General features: G+C 37.9%; 1 protein-coding gene and 1 non-coding gene across 2 annotated transcripts in view; one reads left to right on the forward strand and one right to left on the reverse strand.

Moving 5' to 3' along the window:
* Positions 1–21,560, forward strand: part of REEP5 (receptor accessory protein 5) — a 52,232-nt gene that overhangs the window by 25,607 nt on the left and 5,065 nt on the right. Inside the window, exon 4 of the mRNA XM_077138971.1 lies at positions 18,405–18,573. Within this exon, the coding sequence (XP_076995086.1) occupies positions 18,405–18,573 (169 nt within the window). The remainder of the gene's footprint in view (positions 1–18,404; positions 18,574–21,560) is intronic.
* Positions 8,061–8,167, reverse strand: LOC143665858 (U6 spliceosomal RNA). Its single transcript, XR_013167253.1, has one exon. It is a non-coding gene; the product is annotated as a U6 spliceosomal RNA (small nuclear RNA).

Here is a 21,560-nt window from a genome sequence, read left to right on the forward strand (position 1 = left end):
TAACTGGTTGGATGAAGAGACTTCCCTCATTGCTGAGGCAGTCTCTTTTGCTGACTGTAGATGCTGTCAGCCACAGAATCAGTGGATTATAGATGCAGATCCATCTACAAAATATCGTTAGTAACAATCAGACCAGTACTCAGTTGACCATACCCCTGGACACTGTACCCTAGCCAAACTGACACATGAATGTAACCATCACAGTTATGTCTACTCTGCTATTTATGCCATATATTGTGTTCTGTTTTGAATTATTTTTCATACCTAATACTTTTGTTTGACTTTTTTGTTTTGTTGTTGTTTCATATTGCTAGTATTTCTTCTAGTATAGTTAGTAAGTCAATTTAAAATTCTTGGTCAGTCTTTTATTTCTGCTCCTGTTAGAATCTGTAGTTGATTGTGTTGTTTTTCTTTTGAAATGGTTCTACATTTCAAATTTCGTACTATTTTGGCCTGTGAATTCATTTTCCCCCAGAAATAACAGCTTCTTTGTCAGGCACTGGCGTGGAGGAAGGGGTTGCTCAAATCCTTGCCAGTCCTAGTAAGCTTGGGGTGGGGGTGTGGAGAATGAGTTTAAGGTAGGACCTGGGCAGCAGATAATTACTCTTTACCCCCAAAACAGCTCCTCAGCTCTAGGTTTCTCCTCTGTGACCCTCCACCCTGCAAAGCAGCATTAGAACTATGTACTCCTAGGCTGTAACTCATAGCTCTAGGCATTGAGCAGAAGGGGTGGGGAGTAACTACTCATGGTTAGTCCCACCTATTTTCCTCAGTGCCTCACAAGGACAGGGCTTCTATGCCAAAACCTGTTTTAGAAGAAGTATGAAGTATAATGTCTTTTAACTTTGAAGTATGGAAGCAAGACAGAATGCAAAAATCAGAAAGAAAAAGACTTGATAAATTTAACTAAATAAAATTTTTAAAAATTAAACTTCTGTATGACAATGGGTAGGTAACATAGGGTTAAAATAATGACATAGTAGGGTAATATGTTTGCAGCATTTATACTAGACAAGAAATTAATACCCTAAGGATTAAAAATTCTACAAGTAAAAAGAAAGAAAGAATAGACATTTTACAGAAGATAAATAAAATGAGTGGTCAGTAAATATTTCACTAGTAAACTGAGAAATGTTAATTAAAACAGTTAAATCTGATATTTTACTTTTTAAATTGGCATATAATATAAACAATGATAATATCTGGTATTGGTAAATGTATGGGAAACAGATACAGGCTGTAGTAAAGATTCAAATAGCTTTTATGAGGGGCCCTTTAATAGTTTCTTTTCAAATTAAAAAATGATACCCTAGCAATTCTACTTCTGAGTGTCTACCTAAGGAAACAGTCACAAGTGTATCAGAGGGATGCATAATGATACTACTCATTACAGCATTTTTTTGGTTATAACTAAAAATTATAAACAATTGAATTGCTCATTAATAGGAAAATGGTGAGATGAATTAATAGTACATCCATGCTGTTACATTAGATGAAATAGATCCAAATTTATAGATATTGAAAGTTCTGCATAATCTATGAGTTATAAAAAGTTGCAGAAGATTACATACAGATGATATTTATGGTAAAAAAAAAGACATGAAGCTAAACAAAGTTTTAAAAATGAAATGAAAACATGCTTATTATATATCCTTTTAATTTCAGATGAATCACAGAATGCCTTAAAAGACAACTGAAAGTTTTTCTTTTCAAAACAAACAGAAGAAAGTTGGTTTATGGGAAGTTCATTGAAAGTTTCAAAATTGCTTGATTTTGGTATTTGTTATTCAAAGGCATTTAACATTTATAAAAATATTTTATAATCTTTAATTTGGGCATGACATTTAAAACTGTGTAATTTTGAAACCTTAATAAGTTCCATCTAATGGTAGTGATTCATATGTAGTCTCTAATGGAAAAAAATTGGCTTTTGCTTTGGATCTCTCTGATTCCTCCAGTGAACCCTTACCGTCAGTAGAACTGTTCAAACTAATATCTGACCTCAAACTTCTGAAACCTGAGCAAGCTTGAAATGTAATCCTGACTTTCAGCCTCCTCCTGATAACCTCAGCTAATGGAGACCACAAGAGGTAGAAAGAGGATTTAAAATAAAAGATAATCACTGAATCATTTATATTTGGGTTTTGTTTATATTAAGAAATTGCTTTGCAACAAATTTTCTTCCCTAATAGAAAAATACCTGCATATCTATTAGTGGTCTGCAGCTAAGTGGCATCAGGATGTTAGTCAGAACAAGGGAGTGCATTTTCTGCACATCCTCACATAGATAATATACGTTGAGATGATTAAAAACTGATGATGCTATCAATCAAAATGCTTTCTTCCTGCAGTAGTGGTATATTCTGAGTGGCTTCAGTGAAGGAACTAAGAGTCAGCCTCTGAAATGTGTTTGTTGCAGTGGCATATTTAGAATCTATGTTGATTATCAAAATGGAATACCCTTCTAAAATGTCTCCTACAGACACTTCATACAGGAGTGTGAAAAAGACACCTTTAAATAAGGACATATTTAATATTTTATCTTTTGCAGGATGAATATTGTTGGCAGTTTTTCCATTCTTTTAAAGTAACCAGTAAGATTGGAGAAAAATAAGAGGAACCCATGGCTAGCTATCAAAGGTTAGTTGAGAAGATAATATACGTTGTATTGAGATAGAAACAGTGGATTACACATACTGAGGTCTGTCCTTGAGCAGGAACATTTAAAAATAAACTAAAAAGCCTTTTTTCCATTTTGATTATGAAAATAGTATCATTCACCAAATATTCAGTCCCTTTATGTGACAAATTCTATTCTAGGTCTTGGGGACACTGTGGTAAACAATGTCCCTACCCTCATAGCACTTATATTCATGTATGTGTGTTAGGGGTATTTTTAGATAGAAGGAAATATAACATTTATAATCCTACCATTGTTAATAGTTTAGGATAGTCTTCCAGTTTTTTCCATGTGCAGATATACCAGTCTTTTATGTAAATATACATAGAACAGCATATATATGTATTTGTACGTGTGTGTATGTATATATATAGCCTTAACCATATATGTATACTTGAGACTACACATTATGTATGATTCTATATCTCACTTTTTTCAATTAACCTAGTATGAGTATTTTCTCACTTTATTCAGTGTCCTTTAACATAGCTGCTTAGTCCATTAATAATCTACCTATTCCTCAGTTGTTAGACATTTAGGATATCTGTCTTGCTATTATAAATAATACTGCAATGAATATCTTTATACCTCATATTTGTACCCATTTAAGCCATTTTCCAGGATTTAATTTTAGCACAGTTTAGCACAAGGTTAAGTAAATGGCAGGTTTTAGTCCTTGATCCAGACTCTTATCTCTGCAGTTTCACCCATTGATAGCATAATATTTCTCTTCTTACTCTTTGTAGGAGGCAAAAAGGCAGGGAAATCTTCCCCTTCACATATTGTGATTTTATCTTTGATTTGTGCATGTTGGGTAGTCTCTTGTTAAATTTAGGCATTGCTGTTCTTGTACTTACATTGCAAAGGCTTCCAAAGATATGTTTCTGATCAATTCATTGCAACATATCAGGAGGTGAGTGTTAAAATATATTTTTTCTGGCATTAACTCTCAATTCTGACCAGGCTAGTTCCCTAACCATCCATGTGGAACATATCCCTATCTTGAAAATACCTCTGTTGGGAGTAAAAATCTGATGGCCACAACATTAGAATCACAAACAGAACTACCTAGCCTGTTGTAATTTGTTAGTTAAAGGTTCATTGTCTGTGCCAAATAGTGCCAAGAGTCCAATTAACAATAGCAGGGACTGCTTGTCTGAGTTATAGGTGAATGGTCTTGTGGTTGCGCTTGGTAGTCTCATCAGCTGGCACTCTGAGGGCAGCTTGATCAAAAGGATGGTCAGATCTGTGTGGGTGACTTTAATAAATTCAGGCTATTCCTGTGCTGTAGAATAATTGAGTAGATTGAGAAGGAGTCATAAAGGCTAGCAGCTGATTATTACCCTGAGAGTTGAATGGTAATTAACTTTACTTTTAATACAAGAATATTTCGTGAACTGAAGAAAACTAAGGATATATGAAAGAGAGCCATAATTATTTTACTGTCTCAAGACAATAGCTAGAGGGTTCCTGAAATAACTAAGTTAACAGTCTGGAGTATAGTCTTCAGAGTAGTTACATTAGAGAAGTACAAAAATGTAGACATTTGACTCTGGTCCTATGTAGTAGTCTTGCCTTAACAACTTCAAACAAAATTATCTCTGTATATTTCCAAAAGGTTGAAAATTTCTGGGCTGGGGGGTATATGGAACCTGCTTTCCATATGTAGCTTATTTGCATTGCTGAAGTGTTGGTTTCTGCATAGGCAGATGATATTTCCGAGATTTTCAATAAAAGTGGAACTTTATGACTTCATACTACTACTACTATCTTATTTTGTGTACTTATATACTTTCTTCAAGTACATCAATTTATAACTTTCATAAAATCCCACAGAAGAGAAAATTGACTCTCTGGTTAAGTTTCACTTGCCTAAAATTATAAAACAGACCCCAGCTCTTAATTAGTTACTTCTTAATCCAGTGAGTCATTTCTGTTTCATCTTGAGTCCTATAGTTATATTCCTAAAATCAGACACACTATGCAAGAATACTGCCAGGAGTCTATTTTGTAATATTTTAAATGGAGAAAATTAACATATGTTACACATCAGTCTAAAATGCCCAGCTAATTTCATAAATATTAAATAAAATGCAGCAGAATACCTTTCATAAAAACAAATGCCATATTAGGATGTTAGATGCTAAAAGCCACACTTCCTACTCTCCAAGTAGTTAATAGAGTTGGTGAGAAACGATTGTTTTGTATACAGTAATGCGCGGCAAATTCCTTTTGACACTGCATGTTCTTCAAAAGGCCCACATGGTATTCTGATGTTCTATCAAGAATGTAACTTGAGACTTCCTGCACATCCTTGTGTTTAAAACGTTGTATTGAGTTTTAGATCTGTATTAGTGTTTCCTGTATTAGTAATCACTGGAAAATGAATGGAGTTTAGATATTAAAAACCAAAAGGCTTGAGAAAATGTTAACCAGAGAGAGGTCTGCAGCACGTGCCTATAGTTAATCTGGCACTAAGGAAATGCAAGAAGTGTTAAAACCCATGAAAAATGCAGTTACTTAGTTCTCTATTTTGGGTTGATGCATTGCGTGGCAGCGTCTTCAGGTAAGTCACACGTAAAGCTGCCGCTGGTCTAGCAGAGTATCTTAAGGAATTACCTCCATTTCAGAACTTGTGTATTTGTAAGGGCTGATTTGGGTTTTTGGCTAGTTTTATTCTCATGTGAAATATATTACGTGTACATGATTAGGGAGAGTATTAGATAGCTAGTCTGAATCTTTGCCCTCCCCTTTCCTGTTGTTGTGGTTCCTAATTCTGAATATCCCCCATTTCCAGGATCTGAGCTTAGTAAATGAATTTTGTAATCTATCAGACATCAGGGGTGTTCTAGTTTGCTAGCTGCCGGAATGCAACACACCAGAGACGGATTGGCTTTTAATAAAAGGATTTATTTTGTTAGTTCTTCAGAGGAAAGGCAGCTGACTTTCCACTGAGGTTCTTTCTTACGTGGAAGGCACAGGATGGTCTCTGCTGGTCTTCTCTCCAGGCCCCCTGGGTTCCAACAACTTTCCCTGGGGTGACTTCTTTCTGCATCTCCAAGGGCCTGGGCTGAGCTGCAAGTACTGAGATGAGGAATGCTGAGCTGCTTAGGCTGTGCTATGTTGTGTTCTCTCATTTAAGCACCAGCCAATTAAGTCAAACGTCACTCATTACAGCAGACACACCTTCTAGCTGACTGCAGATGTAATTAGCAACAAATGAGGTTCAGGTACCATTAGCTTATGTCCGCAGCAACAAGACTAGGTATGCTCACCTGGCCAAGTTGACAACTGAATCTAACTAACACAAGGGGTATGCAGGGGTGAAGAAAGAACTGACCTTAAATCCTAACTAGGAGATACTGGCAATGAATTGCTTTCAGTTCAGAGTGCTGCATATGGGATACAGGCTGTGTAGTGTATTCCAGAAATTCATTATTTTGGGAACATATGGAGGTAATTTTGTTTGTAGTTATAGAGATTCTATGTAGTTTTGCTTGAACATTTACATATTGAAATAAACATTGTTTTATTATAAATTACTTTCATTTTATTTCTCCATATACTTTTTTTGGTAATTATGTGTGTGAGAATATCATTACTTTGAATTACATTTCAGGTAATAAAATGAGGGTTACAAAATATTTGTTTAATAAAATCCATGTCTGGGATTTTATTTTACCCTAGTTAAAGCTAATAAAGTAGATACATTAACATAGATGTTGGTAGAAAACAAGATTCTTGTGACAGTGACAAAGCCTCTTCTATGCTAAATGCTCTGAATGCATTTTATTCTTACAAAATTTGTGTGAAACAGATTTTTAACTTTCAATTAAGAGCTATTTTATAGAGAAGGAAACAGGCTTGAGACTCGGTAACTTGAATAAGCTCTGATTGGCTAGAAATTGCCAGAACAAGGTTTGAATCCAGTTTCTTTGAGCCAGTTCTCTTGTCCTCTATTTACTATACTCACTTTTGGAATCGCTTTTAGAATTGATATCTGTATATATCTTTAGATCAAGAATTTTAATTTTGTGTTCTTCGTATTGTTACTGATTTCTCACGTGTTTGACAGAACAGTTCCTGATGGAAGTGTTAAAACCTACTGTAATTGTGGGTTTTGTCCATTTATCTTTATACGTCTCACTTTTTTTTTTATTAACGGAAAAAAAAAGAAATTAACACAACATTTAGAAATCATACCATTCTACATATGCACTCAGTACTTCTTAACATCATCACATAGATGCATGATCATCGTTTCTTAGTACATTTGCATCAGTTTAGAGGAACTAGTAACACAACAGAAAAAGATATAAAATGTTAATATAGAGCAAAGAAATAAAAGTAGTAATAATAGTAAAAAAAAAAAAAGAAACCCTATAGCTCAGATGCAGCTTCATTCAGTATTTTAACATGATTACTTTACAATTAGGTATTATTGTGCTGTCCATTTTTGAGTTTTTGTATCTAGTCCTGTTGCACAGTCTGTATCCCTTCAGCTTCAATTACCCATTATCTTACCCTGTTTCTAACTCCTGCTGGACTCTGTTACCAATGACATATTTCAAGTTTATTCTCGAATGTCCGTTCACATCAGTGGGACCATACAGTATTTGTCCTTTAGTTTTTGGCTGGACTCACTCAGCATAATATTCTCTAGGTCCATCCATGTTATTACATGCTTCATAAGTTTATCTTGTCTTAAAGCTGCATAATATTCCATCGTGTGTATATACCACAGTTTGTTTAGCCATTCTTCTGTTGATGGACATTTTGGCTGTTTCCATCTCTTTGCAATTGTAAATAACGCTGCTATAAACATTGGTATGCAAATGTCCTTTTGTGTCTTTGCCCTTAAGTCCTTTGAGTAGATACCTAGCAATGGTATTGCTGGGTCGTATGGCAATTCTATATTCAGCTTTTTGAGGAACCGCCAAACTGCCTTCCACAGTGGTTGCACCACTTGACATTCCCACCAACAGTGGATAAGTGTGCCTGTTTCTCCGCATCCTCTCCAGCACTTGTCATTTTCTGTTTTGTTGATAATGGCCATTCTGGTGGGTGTGAGATGATATCTCATTGTGGTTTTAATTTGCATTTCTCTAATGGCCAGGGACATTGAGCATCTCTTCATGTGCCTCTTGGCCATCCGTATTTCCTCTTCTGGTAGGTGTCTGTTCAAGTCTTTTTCCCATTTTGTAATTGGGTTGGCTGTCTTTTTGTTGTTGAGTTGAACCATCTCTTTATAAATTCTGGATACTAGACCTTTATCTGATATGTCATTTCCAAATATTATCTCCCATTGTGTAGGCTGTCTTTCTACTTTCTTGATGAAGTTCTTTGATGCACATAAGTGTTTAATTTTGAGGAGCTCCCAAAAAATATGGAACGCTTCACGAATTTGCGTGTCATCCTTGCGCAGGGGCCATGCTAATCTTCTCTGTATCGTTCCAATTTTAGTATATGTGCTGCCGAAGCGAGCACTCTCACTTTTTAATTTACATACTTCAAGGCTATCCTGTTAGGTATTGTGATGTTTAATTTCATGTGTTAGTTTGGCTAGGTAATGGTGTCCATTTGCTTGGGCAGACAAGTACTGGCCAAATTGTTACTGTGAGAGGTAATTTCCTGAATGTAATCATTACTCAATTAATTGCATCTGTTGGCTAATTACATCTACAATCAACAAAGGAGATTGCCTTCAGCAATGAGAGGACTCTCCTCAACCATTCGGTTGGAGTCCTTAAAGGGAGACTGAGATATTAAGTAAAGAGAAAGAATTTTTATCCTACTTCAGCCAGCCAGCTTCTTCTGGAGAATTGAATATCACCATTAAATTCCCAATTTGTGACCTGCTCTGTGGAATTTGGACTTGCCAATCCCCATAGTCAGTTGTGTGAATCAGTTCCTATAATAAATCTCTTTCTATCGTATATATATATATATTCATATCTATATATAAAATGTATGAATATGTATATCCTGTCAGTTCTGTTTTCTGGAGAACTCTGAATACAGTATATTTAAGTTAAGGACTTTTAATCTCCTTAATGAATTGGTTTCCTTCTTTATCCCTCTATTTTGCGGTACATGTTTTTGTTACTAATGTCTAATGATTAATATATGAGCTATTTTGAGGGTTAGTGCTGGGGTTCCATCTCTTTATGTTAATTGTTCCTAAATGTTTTTTAGGTATATTTCTTATTAGGAGCATATAGCTATACTTTTTTTTTTTAAATCCCAATACAGTCTGATAACCTATGTCTTTTAAAAGCTTGAACCTCTGATCTTGAGCATCTGTAACAAGTATTAATTCCTGGATTTTACTTTTCCATAGTCCTGTAGTTCGGATAACCCAGAGATTCATCTGTGAAGGTCCTAGGTTTTGCTTTGTATTTTGATTGTAGTACAAGTTCAAAGTGTAATCCAAAATTTTCAGAGTTAACATGGTGCTGATGGAGTAAACTTCTTGGCACAGATGTGTGCAGTGTGCATTTTTTTTTTTTTTAGAAATCATACCATTCTACATATGCACTCAGTAATTCTTAACATCATCACATAGATGCATGATCATTGTTTCTTAGTACATTTGCATCGGTTTAGAGGAACTAGCAACACAACAGAAAAAGATATAAAATGTTAATATAAAGAAAAGAAATAAAAGTAGTAATAATAGTAAAAAACAACAACAACAAACAAACCAACAAGCAAACAAAAACAAAAAAAACCATATAGCGCAGATGCAGCTTCATTCAGTATTTTAACATGATTACTTTACAATTAGGTATTATTGTGCTGTCCATTTTTGAGTTTTTGTATCTAGTCCTGTTGCACAGTCTGTATCCCTTCAGCTTCAATTACCCATTGTCTTACCCTGTTTCTAACTCCTGCTGAACTCTGTTACCAATGACATATTTCAAGTTTATTCTCGAATGTCCGTTCACATCAGTGGGACCATACAGTATTTGTCCTTTAGTTTTTGGCTGGACTCACTCAGCATAATATTCCCTAGGTCCATCCATGTTATTACATGGTTCATAAGTTTATCTTGTCTTAAAGCTGCATAATATTCCATTGTATGTATATACCACAGTTTGTTTAGCCATTCTTCTGTTGATGGAGATTTTGGCTGTTTCCATCTCTTTGCAATTGTAAATAACGCTGCTATAAACATTGGTGTGCAAATGTCCGTTTGTGTCTTTGCCCTTAAGTCCTTTGAGTAGATACCTAGCAATGGTATTGCTGGGTCGTATGGCAATTCTATATTCAGCTTTTTGAGGAACCGCCAAACTGCCTTCCACAGTGGTTGCACCATTTGACATTCCCACCAACAGTGGATAAGTGTGCCTCTTTCTCCGCATCCTCTCCAGCACTTGTCATTTTCTGTTTTGTTGATAATGGCCATTCTGGTGGGTGTGAGATGATATCTCATTGTGGTTTTGATTTGCATTTCTCTAATGGCCAGGGACATTGAGCATCTCTTCATGTGCCTCTTGGCCATCCGTATTTCTTCTTCTGGTAGGTGTCTGTTTAAGTCTTTTTCCCATTTTGTAATTGGGTTGGCTGTCTTTTTGTTGTTGAGTTGAACCATCTCTTTATAAATTCTGGATACTAGACCTTTATCTGATATGTCGTTTCCAAATATTGTCTCCCCTTGTGTAGGCTGTCTTTCTACTTTCTTGATGAAGTTCTTTGATGCACAAAAGTGTTTAATTTTGAGGAGCTCCCATTTATTTATTTCCTTCTTCAGTGTTCTTGCTTTAGGTTTAAGGTCCATAAAACCACCTCCAGTTGTAAGATCCATAAGATATCTCCCAACATTTTCCTCTAATTGTTTTATGGTCTTAGACCTAATGTTTAGATCTTTGATCCATTTTGAGTTAACTTTTGTATAGGGTGTGAGAGATGGGTCTTCTTTCATTCTTTTGCATATGGATATCCAGTTCTCTAGGCACCATTTATTGAAGAGACTGTTCTGTCCCAGGTGAGTTGGCTTGACTGCCTTATCAAAGATCAAATGTCCATAGATGAGAGGGTCTATATCTGAGCACTCTATTCGATTCCATTGGTCGATATATCTATCTTTATGCCAATACCATGCTGTTTTGACCACTGTGGCTTCATAATATGCCTTAAAGTCAGGCAGCGCGAGACCTCCAGCTTCGTTTTTTTTCCTCAAGATGTTTTTAGCAATTCGGGGCACCCTACCCTTCCAGATAAATTTGCTTATTGGTTTTTCTATTTCTGAAAAATAAGTTGTTGGGATTTTGATTGGTATTGCATTGAATCTGTAAATCAATTTAGGTAGGATTGACATCTTGACTATATTTAGTCTTCCAGTCCATGAACACGGTATGCCCTTCCATCTATTTAGGTCTTCTGTGATTTCTTTTAACAGTTTTTTGTAGTTTTCTTTATATAGGTTTTTTGTCTCTTTGGTTAAATTTATTCCTAGGTATTTTATTCTTTTAGTTGCGATTGTAATGGGATTCGTTTCTTGATTTCCGCCTCAGCTTGTTCATTAGTAGTGTATAGAAAAGCTACAGATTTTTGAATGTTGATCTTGTAGCCTGCTACTTTGCTGTACTCATTTATTAGCTCTAGTAATTTTGTTGTGGATTTTTCTGGGTTTTCTACATATAGTATCATATCGTCTGCAAACAATGATAGTTTTACTTCTTCCTTTCCTATTTTGATGCCTTGTATTTCTTTTTCTTGCCTAATTGCTCTGGCTAGAACTTCCAACACAATGTTGAATAATAGTGGTGATAGTGGACATCCTTGTCTTGTTCCTGATCTTAGGGGGAAAGTTTTCAATTTTTCCCCATTGAGGATGATATTAGCTGTGGGTTTTTCATATATTCCCTCTATCATTTTAAGGAAGTTCCCTTGTATTCCTATCTTTTGAAGTGTTTTCAGCAGGAAAGGATGTTGAATCTTGTCAAATGCCTTCTCTGCATCAATTGAGATGATCATGTGATTTTTCTGCTTTGATTTGTTGATATGGTGTATTACATTAATTGATTTTCTTATGTTGAACCATCCTTGCATACCTGGGATGAATCCTACTTGGTCATGATGTATAATTCTTTTAATGTGTTGTTGGATACGATTTGCTAGAATTTTATTGAGAATTTTTGCATCTGTATTCATTAGAGAGATTGGTCTGTAGTTTTCTTTTTTTGTAATATCTTTGCCTGGTTTTGGTATGAGGGTGATGTTGGCTTCATAGAATGAATTAGGTAGTTTTCCCTCCACTTCGATTATGTTGAAGAGTTTGAGGAGAGTAGGTACTAATTCTTTCTGGAATGTTTGATAGAATTCACATGTGAAGCCATCTGGTCCTGGACTTTTCTTTTTAGGGAGCTTTTGAATAACTAATTCAATCTCTTTACTTGTGATTGGTTTGTTGAGGTCGTCTATTTCTTCTTGAGTCAAAGTTGGTTGTTCATGTCTTTCCAGGAACCCGTCCATTTCATCTAAATTGTTGTATTTATTAGCGTAAAGTTGTTCATAGTATCCTGTTATTACCTCCTTTATTTCTGTGAGGTCAGTAGTTATGTCTCCTCTTCCATTTCTAATCTTATTTATTTGCATCCTCTCTCTTCTTCTTTTTGTCAATCTTGCTAAGGGCCCATCAATCTTGTTGATTTTCTCATAGAACCAACTTCTGGTCTTATTGATTTTCTCTATTGTTTTCATGTTTTCAATTTCATTTATTTCTGCTCTAATCTTTGTTATTTCTTTCCTTTTGATTGCTTTGGGATTAGTTTGCTGTTCTTTCTCCAGTTCTTCCAAGTGGACAGTTAATTCCTGCATTTTTGCCTTTTCTTCTTTTCTGATAAAGGCATTTAGGGCAATAAATTTCTCTCTTAGCACTGCCTTTGCTGCGTCCCATAAGTTTTGATATGTTGTGTCTTCATTTTCATTTGCCTCGAGGTATTTACTAATTTCTCTTGCAATTTCTTCTTTGACCCACTTGTTGTTTAAGAGTGTGTTGTTGAGCCTCCATGTATTTATGAATTTTCTGGCACTCCGCCTATTATTGATTTCCAACTTCATTCCTTTATGATCCGAGAAAGTGTTGTGTATGATTTCAATCTTTTTAAATTTGTTAAGACTTGTTTTGTGACCCAGCATATGGTCTATCTTTGAGAATGATCCATGAGCACTTGAAAAAAAGGTGTATCCTGCTGTTGTGGGATGTAATGTCCTATAAATGTCTGTTAAATCAAGCTCATTTATAGTAATATTCAGGTTCTCTATTTCTTTATTGATCCTCTGTCTAGATGTTCTGTCCATTGATGAGAGTGGTGAATTGAAGTCTCCAACTATTATGGTATGTGTGTCTATTTCCCTTTTCAGTGTTTGCAGTGTATTCCTCACGTATTTTGGGGCATTCTGGTACGGTGCGTAAATATTTATGATTGTTATGTCTTCTTGCTTAATTGTTCCTTTTAATAGTATATAGTGTCCTTCTTTGTCTCTTTTAACTGTTTTACATTTGAAGTCTAACTTGTCGGATATTAGTATAGCCACTCCTGCTCTTTTCTGGTTGTTATTTGCATGAAATATCTTTTCCCAACCTTTCACTTTCAACCTATATTTATCTTTGGGTCTAAGATGTGTTTCCTGTAGACAGCATATAGAAGGATCCTGTTTTTTAATCCATTCTGCCAGTCTATGTCTTTTAATTGGGGAATTCAGTCCATTGACATTTAGAGTTATTACTGTTTGGATAATATTTTCCTCTACCATTTTGCCTTTTGTATTATATATATCATATCTGACTTTCCTTCTTTCTACACTTTTCTCCATGTCTCTCTCTTCTGTCTTTTCGGTTCTGACTCTAGTGCTTCCTTTAGTATTTCTTGCAGAGCTGGTCTCTTGGTCACAAATTCTCTTAGTGACTTTTTGTCTGAGAATGTTTTAATTTCTCCCTCATTTTTGAAGGACAATTTTGCTGGATATAGGAGTCTTGGCTGGCAGTTTTTCTCTTTTAGTAATTTAAATATATCATCCCACTGTCTTCTAGCTTCCATGGTTTCTGCTGAGAAATCTACACATAGTCTTATTGGGTTTCCCTTGTATGTGACGGATTGTTTTTCTCTCGCTGCTTTCAAGATCCTCTCTTTCTCTTTGACCTCTGACATTCTAACTAGTAAGTGTCTTGGGGAACGCCTATTTGTGTCTAATCTCTTTGGGGTGCGCTGCACTTCTTGGATCTGTAATTTTAGGTCTTTCATAAGAGTTGGGAAATTTTCAGTGATAATTTCTTCCATTAGTTTTTCTCCTCCTTTTCCCTTCTCTTTTCCTTCTGGGATACCCACTACATGTATATTTGTACGGTTCACATTGTCTTTGAGTTCCCTGATACCTTGTTCAAATTTTTCCATTCTTTTCCGGATAGTTTCTGTTTCTTTTTGGAATTCAGATGTTTCATCCTCCAAATCACTAATTCTATCTTCTGTTTCTTTAAATCTGTCGTTGTAGGTATCCATTGTTTTTTCCATCTTTTCTACTTTATCTTTCACTTCCATAAGTTCTGTGATTTGTTTTTTCAGTTTTTCTATTTCTTCTTTATGTTCAGCCCATGTCTTCTTCATGTCCTCCCTCAATTTATCGATTTCGTTTTTGAAGAGGTTTTCCATTTCTGTTCGTATATTCAGCATTAGTTGTTTCAGCTCCTGTATCTCATTTGAACTATTGGTTTCTTCGTTTGACTGGGCCATATGTTCAATTTTCTGAGCGTGATCCGTTATCTTCTGCTGGCGTCTGGGCATTTAGTCAGTTTTCCCTGGGTGTTCGACCCCACAGGTTGAAAGATTTTTCTGTGCAATCTCTGGGTTCTGTTTTTCTTATCCTGCCCAGTAGGTGGCGCTCGTGGCACACGTTTGTCTACGGGTTCCACCAGTTAAAGTTGCTGTGGGTCCTTTAACTCTGGAAAATTCTCGCCGTAGGGGTGGTTCGGCAGCCGAAGCGTCTTGGAAGAATGCCAGCCGGCCTGGGGTTCCGAATGCGGGGAGGGTCGCTGGCCGCCGCAGCACGGGAGAGCGTCCGGCCGAATTAGCTAGTCGGCCCGGGGCACCAAGCGTGGCGGGAGGGCGCCAGCTGTCGCAGCCCGGGAGAGTGCACTATTCCCAGCCGACGGGGGAGTCACGTGTTTGGAAGGGATCCCCCGGTCACTGTTCTCCGCAGTCTGGGGATTTCCGACCCAACTATCTCAGTTGTTCCGGGGGGCCTCGTGTGGTGGGGGCACCAGCCGCCGCGGCCTAAGGGGACCGCCTGTCCAATTCTACCAGCTGGCCTGGGAAGGTGGAAGGGAGGGACTCCGGTCGCTTGCCGTCCCACCCAGGAAAGCCCGTGCCCCTTGGTGATCTCACCGGAGCTGGTTCTCCCAGATAGTCAGCCGTTCCAGGATGGGGTACGCTGTCCCTTTGATCTCCCTCGTGGCTCCAGGAGCTGCTCTGTATTATCTCCACTCCCCCAGTAGCTGTTCTGGAGGAGGAAAGGTGAGGGCGGCAAGGCTGTAGAGGCTGGTGGTGGAGGAGCCGGTGAAGGGGGGGGGAAGAGGGCACCGTGGTGGTTGGAGAGCGGCCGGAGCAGGACGGGGAGGAGGGGGGAGAAGGAGGGCGTGCGGGTCGGCTGCTGCGGGGCGTGGGCGCCGCGCGGCGGGCCGGCGGAGAAAGAGAGGGGAGAAGGAGGGCGGGCGGGTCGGCTGCTGCGGGGCGCGGGCGCGGCGGGCCGGTGGAGAAAGAGAGGGGAGAAGGAGGGCGGGCGGGTCGGCTGCTGCGGGGCGCGCTGCAGTGTGCATTTTAAGCTCAGTCTCGATGCTATTGGTGTTAGAGTCTTAACAGCTTTGCATCTTTAGAGCAAACTTGAAAGACTGTATCTTAGAGAGGTATTGTAGCTTCTTAATTTATTTGAATAAATTCCTTGGTTTGGTGTAACAAAGATTTAGGCTGTAGAGTTAACTTTAAGGCATAAGAAGTTGAGAGGTTTTTACTTTAAGAAGTTGTAAAAACTACAGATTTGGAATCCCAGGAAGTGAGTTCTGTTTCTGTGGAACACTGTGCAGTTAGAATTCTTTTAAACCAAAATATTCACTATCTTGTTTATTAAGCTTTATAGGGAAATGAGCATATCACTCTGAATATCGCCATTTTCTCCATCTTATGGAGGAATAAGCTGCTTAGATGACTTGAAGTGTTGAGTTGGTATTTATTATTTTAATAAAGAGTAATTTTTTACTCTTTATTGAGTATTGTGACAGTTCTTCTTTTTAAGTTACTAGGGCAGAATTCTTACCAATTTTTAATTTCAGTTGCCAAGTAGCACCATAAAGAAAGAGTTAAGAATAATATCTGCAGTCAAGGTGAAATATGATGAGCAGCTAACCAAAGATTCCTTGAAGGCTAAAAATCTACATGAAAATGAGCTTTCACTTAGGGAAGAATTAAAAATGGTCAGGGTATCTTTTCTATAACAGGACAGATAACCTAACATAAGCCTCCTTAGAACAAACCTTAAACTTTAGGGCTTTGCACATGTGAAGTACAATGCTTTTTAAAAAAAAATTTTTTTTTATTGATAAAACTTAACATACAAACATTCCATACATGTACAATTAGTGGCTCACAGTATCATCACATAGTTGTGTATTCATCACCATGATCATTTTTTTGAACATTTGCATCACACCAGAAAAATAAAAAATAAAAAATAAAAAACTTCTGCATACTGTTCTAGTTTACTAGCTGCCAGGATGCAATATACCAGATTCAGAATGGCTTTAGAAAGGGGAATTTAATAAGTTGATAGTTTACAGTTCTAAGGCCAAGAAAACATCCCAATTAAAAAAAAGTCTATAGAAATGTCCAATCAAAAGCATCCAGAGAAAGATACCTTGGTTCAAGAAGGCCGATGAAGTTCAGGGTTTCTCTCTCAAGTGAGAAGGCACATGGTGAACACGGTCAGGGTTTCTCTCTCAGCTGGAAGGGCACATGGCAAACATGGTGTCAGCTGCTAGCTTTCTCTCCTGGCTTCCAGTTTCATGACATTCTCCGGGAGGCATTTTCCTTCTTCATCTCCAAAGGTTGCTGGCTCGTGGACTCTGCTTCGTGGTGCTGCAGCATTCTCTGCTGTCTCTGAATCTCTCATTCTCCAAAATGTTTCCTCTTTTATAGGACCTCAGAAACTAATCAAGACCCACCCAAATGGGTGGAGACATGCCTCTACCTAATCCAGTTTAGCAACCACTCTTGATTAAATCACATCTCTAGGGAGATGATCTAATTACAGTTTCAAGCATGCAATGCTGAATAGGGATTAGAAGAAACAGCTGCCTTTACAAAATGGGATTAGGATTAAAACATGGCTTTTCTAGGGTACATACATAATTTCAAACCAGCACACATATTGTGCCCCTTACCCCTCTCTCTCAATGACCACTAGTATTTGCATCTACACAATTTATTTTAACCTTCACCCATATTTTTTACTCATCTGTCCATACTCTAGATGAAAGAAGCATCAAACACAGGTTTTCACAATCACATAGTCACATTGTAAAAGCTATATATCATACAATCATCTTCAAGAAACAAGGCAGCTGGAACATAGCTCTACAGTTTCAGGTACTTCCCTGTAGCTACTCCAATATACTATAAACTAAAAAGGGACATCTATATAATGCATAAGAATAACCTCCAGGATAACATTTGGACTCTGTTTGAAATCTCTCAGCCACTTAAACTTTATTTTTTTCTCATTTCTCTCTTTCCCCTTTTGGTCAAGAAGATTTTGTCAGTCCCTTGATGCTGTGTCCCGGCTCATCCTGGGATTTCTGTCCCATGTTGCCTGGGAGATTTACACCCCTTGGAGGGGGCAGGGCAGTGAGTTCACTCGCTGTGTAAGCTTAGAGAGAGAGGCCACATCTGAGCAACTAAAGAGGTTCTCTGCAGGTGACTCTTAGGCCTAATTTTAAGAATGCTTAGCCTATTCTTTGCAGGAATAAGTTTCATAAGGGCGAACCCCAAGATTGAGGGCTCAGCCTATTTATTTGGTTGTTCCCATTGCTTGTGAGTATATAAGAAATTCTCCAAATAGGGAAGTTGAGTATTTCCCCCTTTCTTCCCATTCCCCTAAGGGGACTTCACAAATACTTGTTTATTCACTGTCCACACGCTCTGGGATTTATTGGAGCATCATACTAACCTGGACAAACCAACAAAATCTCATGCCCTATTCAAGATTCCATGAATTTATGGTGTTAAATAAACTGACCATACAAGTTAAATTAGGAAATGCACTACCCATTATATAAATTTTGCACCAAATAAACATCTCTCCTTTTAGTCTCACACAGAAATTGAAGTTTAAAATATGATGACAATGCTTTTTAAAGTTGATTTTAAGAGTTATAATAAATAAAAGCCTCTTATATAGCTATAAACTAAAAAACAGTCCAAGTTAGGGATGTAGTTATACTGCTGGACCTGGTGTGTTCTACCTTCCCTTTTCATCTTTTCCTTAATAGTTCATTATTTTTCACATTTTTTTCCATCTAAGGAAAAACCCACCAGTAGCCTACAGAAAACACTGGAAATAATGTTGGATAAAATACTCGAGGCAGTGCTCATCCACAGAATAGTGGTGGACAGTGTGTATATTCAGTGCCTACCACTCTACTGTTCCTAACACTGGCTGTTATTCTTTGTAGTGCGGCTTCCTGTTGTGGTGCATGGCTCCTAGTCCTTCTAATGGGGCTGAACTGCTCTACAGGCGCATCATCCGTCCTTTCTTCCTGAAGCACGAGTCCCAGGTAGACAGTGTGGTGAAGGACCTGAAAGACAAAGCCAAAGAGACTGCAGATGCCATTACTAAAGAAGGTAAGATGCAGGGACAACTCAACTCAGCTTTCAGAGGAGATGTGATACACTGGACATAAAGAGCAGGCTTTCTAGCCTTCTTATCCTGTCAGTTTTCTTCAGCCAACCACCAAGGCTACGAAGTGATTTCTAATGCAGAGACCTTGGTTGTTGCCATTTACTTTTTCCAAGGTTCTTCCTCCATGTAACATTCATTCAGCAAGTTATAATCTGTGTTGTGGGCAGAGATTTCACAGAGACATCTATATTTATATACAGGTACAGTCTCTTTAAGTCAGTTTAGTTTGATCTACTTAACATATTGTTGAAATTTCCTTTGCCCCTGGTCCAAGAGAATGCTCTCTCAGCACCCCTGATTAATTCATTTGACAAACATTTATTGAGGTGCTTAATATGTGCCACTGTATTCATAGCACTGAGAATGAACCAGTGAACAAAATCAACCAGACTCCTAACCTCATGAAACTTAACAATCTAGTTGAGGGAAAGACAGACAATAAATACAATTAAAAGTAGGTCATATGGTATATTTAGTAGATGACAGGAAATAAAACAGGTAGAAATATATGAGTACCAGGGCCTGGGGAGATGGTTACAATCTTAAGTAGAGTAATTTGGAAAATTGTCACCAAGAAGGCTGTACTGGAGCAGATTTGACAGTAGGAGGGGAAAGAACCATGGGGAAGAGCGCTTCAGATAGAAGGAACAGCATATGCAAAAGCCCTGAGGTGGAAGGGGGTGATCTTGAGGGACAGTAGAAGGAGACAAGGCCCTAGAAGTTGACGGCAGAAGTTTAGTAGGCAGATCACATAATGCCTTATAGGCTTTTATTCTGAGTGAGATGGAGATACAATTGGAGAATTTTGAACAAGGAGCAACATGATCTGTCTTATGTCTTAACAAGATCCCTGGGGCCACTGCATTAAGAATAGCCTGAAGAGGGAGGAAATGGGGAAATCAGTTGCCGTGATCTAGATGGAAATGATGATTGTGGGGCTTGTTTCATAGTGGTAGCATAGGGGATACAAAATCATTAGATTCTTGATGATTTTGAAGGCAGAGCCAGTGGGATCTGTTTATGAATCAGGTGTGACGTGGGAGAAAGAGGAGTTAAGGAGGAGGCCAAGCTTTTTAGACTGGACAAGTGGAAGGACAGAATTGTCATTAGGCTGAAAGAGTTGAGGTAGTACAGGTTTAGAAGGAAACATAAGGAATTAAGTTCTAGATATAAATTTGAGTAATTATTGGATATGCACATGGAACCAACAGCCATTTGGATGTAGGCAATTAGAGTTTAGGAGACAGATATGGGCTGGGATAGAAACTGGTGGTCATGGTGGGAGGTCACTGGTTTATAGATGGGATTATTGTTCTAGTTTGCTAGCTGCCAGAATGCAATATACCAGGAATGGAATGGCTTTTAAAAAGGGGAATTGAATATGCTAGTTTACAGTTCTAAGGATGAGAAAATGTCCCAGTTAAAACAAGTCTATAGAAATGTCCAATCAAAGGCATTCAGAGAAAGATACCTTGGTTCAAGAAGGCTGATGAAGTTCAGTGTTTCTCTCTTAAGTGAGAAGGCACATGGTGAACATGGTCAGGGTTTCTCGCTGATCTGGAAAGGCATGTGGTGAACACGGCATCATATGCTAGCTTTCTCTCCTGGCTTCCTGTTTCATGAAGCTCCCTGGGAGGCGTTTTCCTTCTTCATCTCCAAAGGTCGCTGGCTGGTAGACTCTCTGCTTCTTGTGGCTGTGTCATTCTCTGCTCTCTCAGAAATCTCTCATGTTCTCCAAAATGTTTCCTCTTTCATAGGATTCCAGTAAACTAATCAAGACCCACCCAAATGCGTGGAGACATGCCTCCACCTGATCCAGTTTAACAACCACTCTTGATTAAATCACATCTCCAGGGAGATGATCTAGTTTCAAACATACAATACTGAATAGGGATCAGAAGAAACAGCTGCCTTTACAAATGGGATTAGGATTAAAACTGGCTTTTCTAGGGTACATACATCCTTTCAAACCAGCACAGATATTAATTGTGAGACTGGATCAGATCACTAAGGGAGTTACAGAAAAGAAGTCAGAAAAGCAAAGATTTCTGAGGACTGAACCCTGGGGCCTCCAGTGTTTAGAGAATGGTGAGATGAGAAGCAATTAGCAAAGCAGACTGCTAAGAAGTAGTCAGCTGAGGTAGCAAGAAAATCATGCACATGGTATCCTTGTGGCATCCATACTGCCAAGTGAAAAAAGTGTTTCAAAGAGGAAGGAGTGTTCAACTGTGTCACATGCTAGAGACAATTCAATTTAGATCAAGACTGAGAACTGACCATTAGATTTAGCAATGAGATGAGATAGAGTGTACAAATAGTGAGCTTTGTTATAGGAGAACAGTTTATGTTTAATAACAGGAAAATCAGGGCTTATATGTAGAGACTGGTAGGTGATAGTATATTGATGGTGTGATGGTGGGAGCTTATAGAAGTGATTTTCAGATCACTTCAAATTTCTCAGTAAAGTAGGAAAGAATTTCAACTGAGAGTGAATGAGGATGGAGAAGAGAGTGATGGAAAGAGGAGAAGATAGAAAATAGTTGTCTAGGACAGTAGTTGGCAAACTTTTTCTGTAAAGGCCAGATAGAAATATATTAGTTTTCTTGGGCCATATGGTCTCTGTTCCAACTACTCAGCTCTGCAACGGTGTGTGAAAGCAGCCATGGACAGTACATAAACTGTAGTTTGCCAGCCGATGGTCCAGAACAGTAGGAGAGCAAATGGATCAGGACAGTGACATATAATTGCCAGGCAGCATTAAAGACTCACTTGCAGTTCGTGTCATGAGTTTAAAGTGAGACTAGGTAGTCTGATTATATTTTTCTCCAGCCACAATCAGCTACATGGGTGAACCTGCAGAACAGGTAGAGAGTTGTATCCAGGTTGTGATTTTATTAAGCAAGAACCATAAGGTGGGTGGAATGGAAGG

Source organism: Tamandua tetradactyla, chromosome 21 (assembly GCF_023851605.1).
Source record: "Tamandua tetradactyla isolate mTamTet1 chromosome 21, mTamTet1.pri, whole genome shotgun sequence".
NCBI classification, from domain to species: domain Eukaryota; kingdom Metazoa; phylum Chordata; class Mammalia; order Pilosa; family Myrmecophagidae; genus Tamandua; species Tamandua tetradactyla.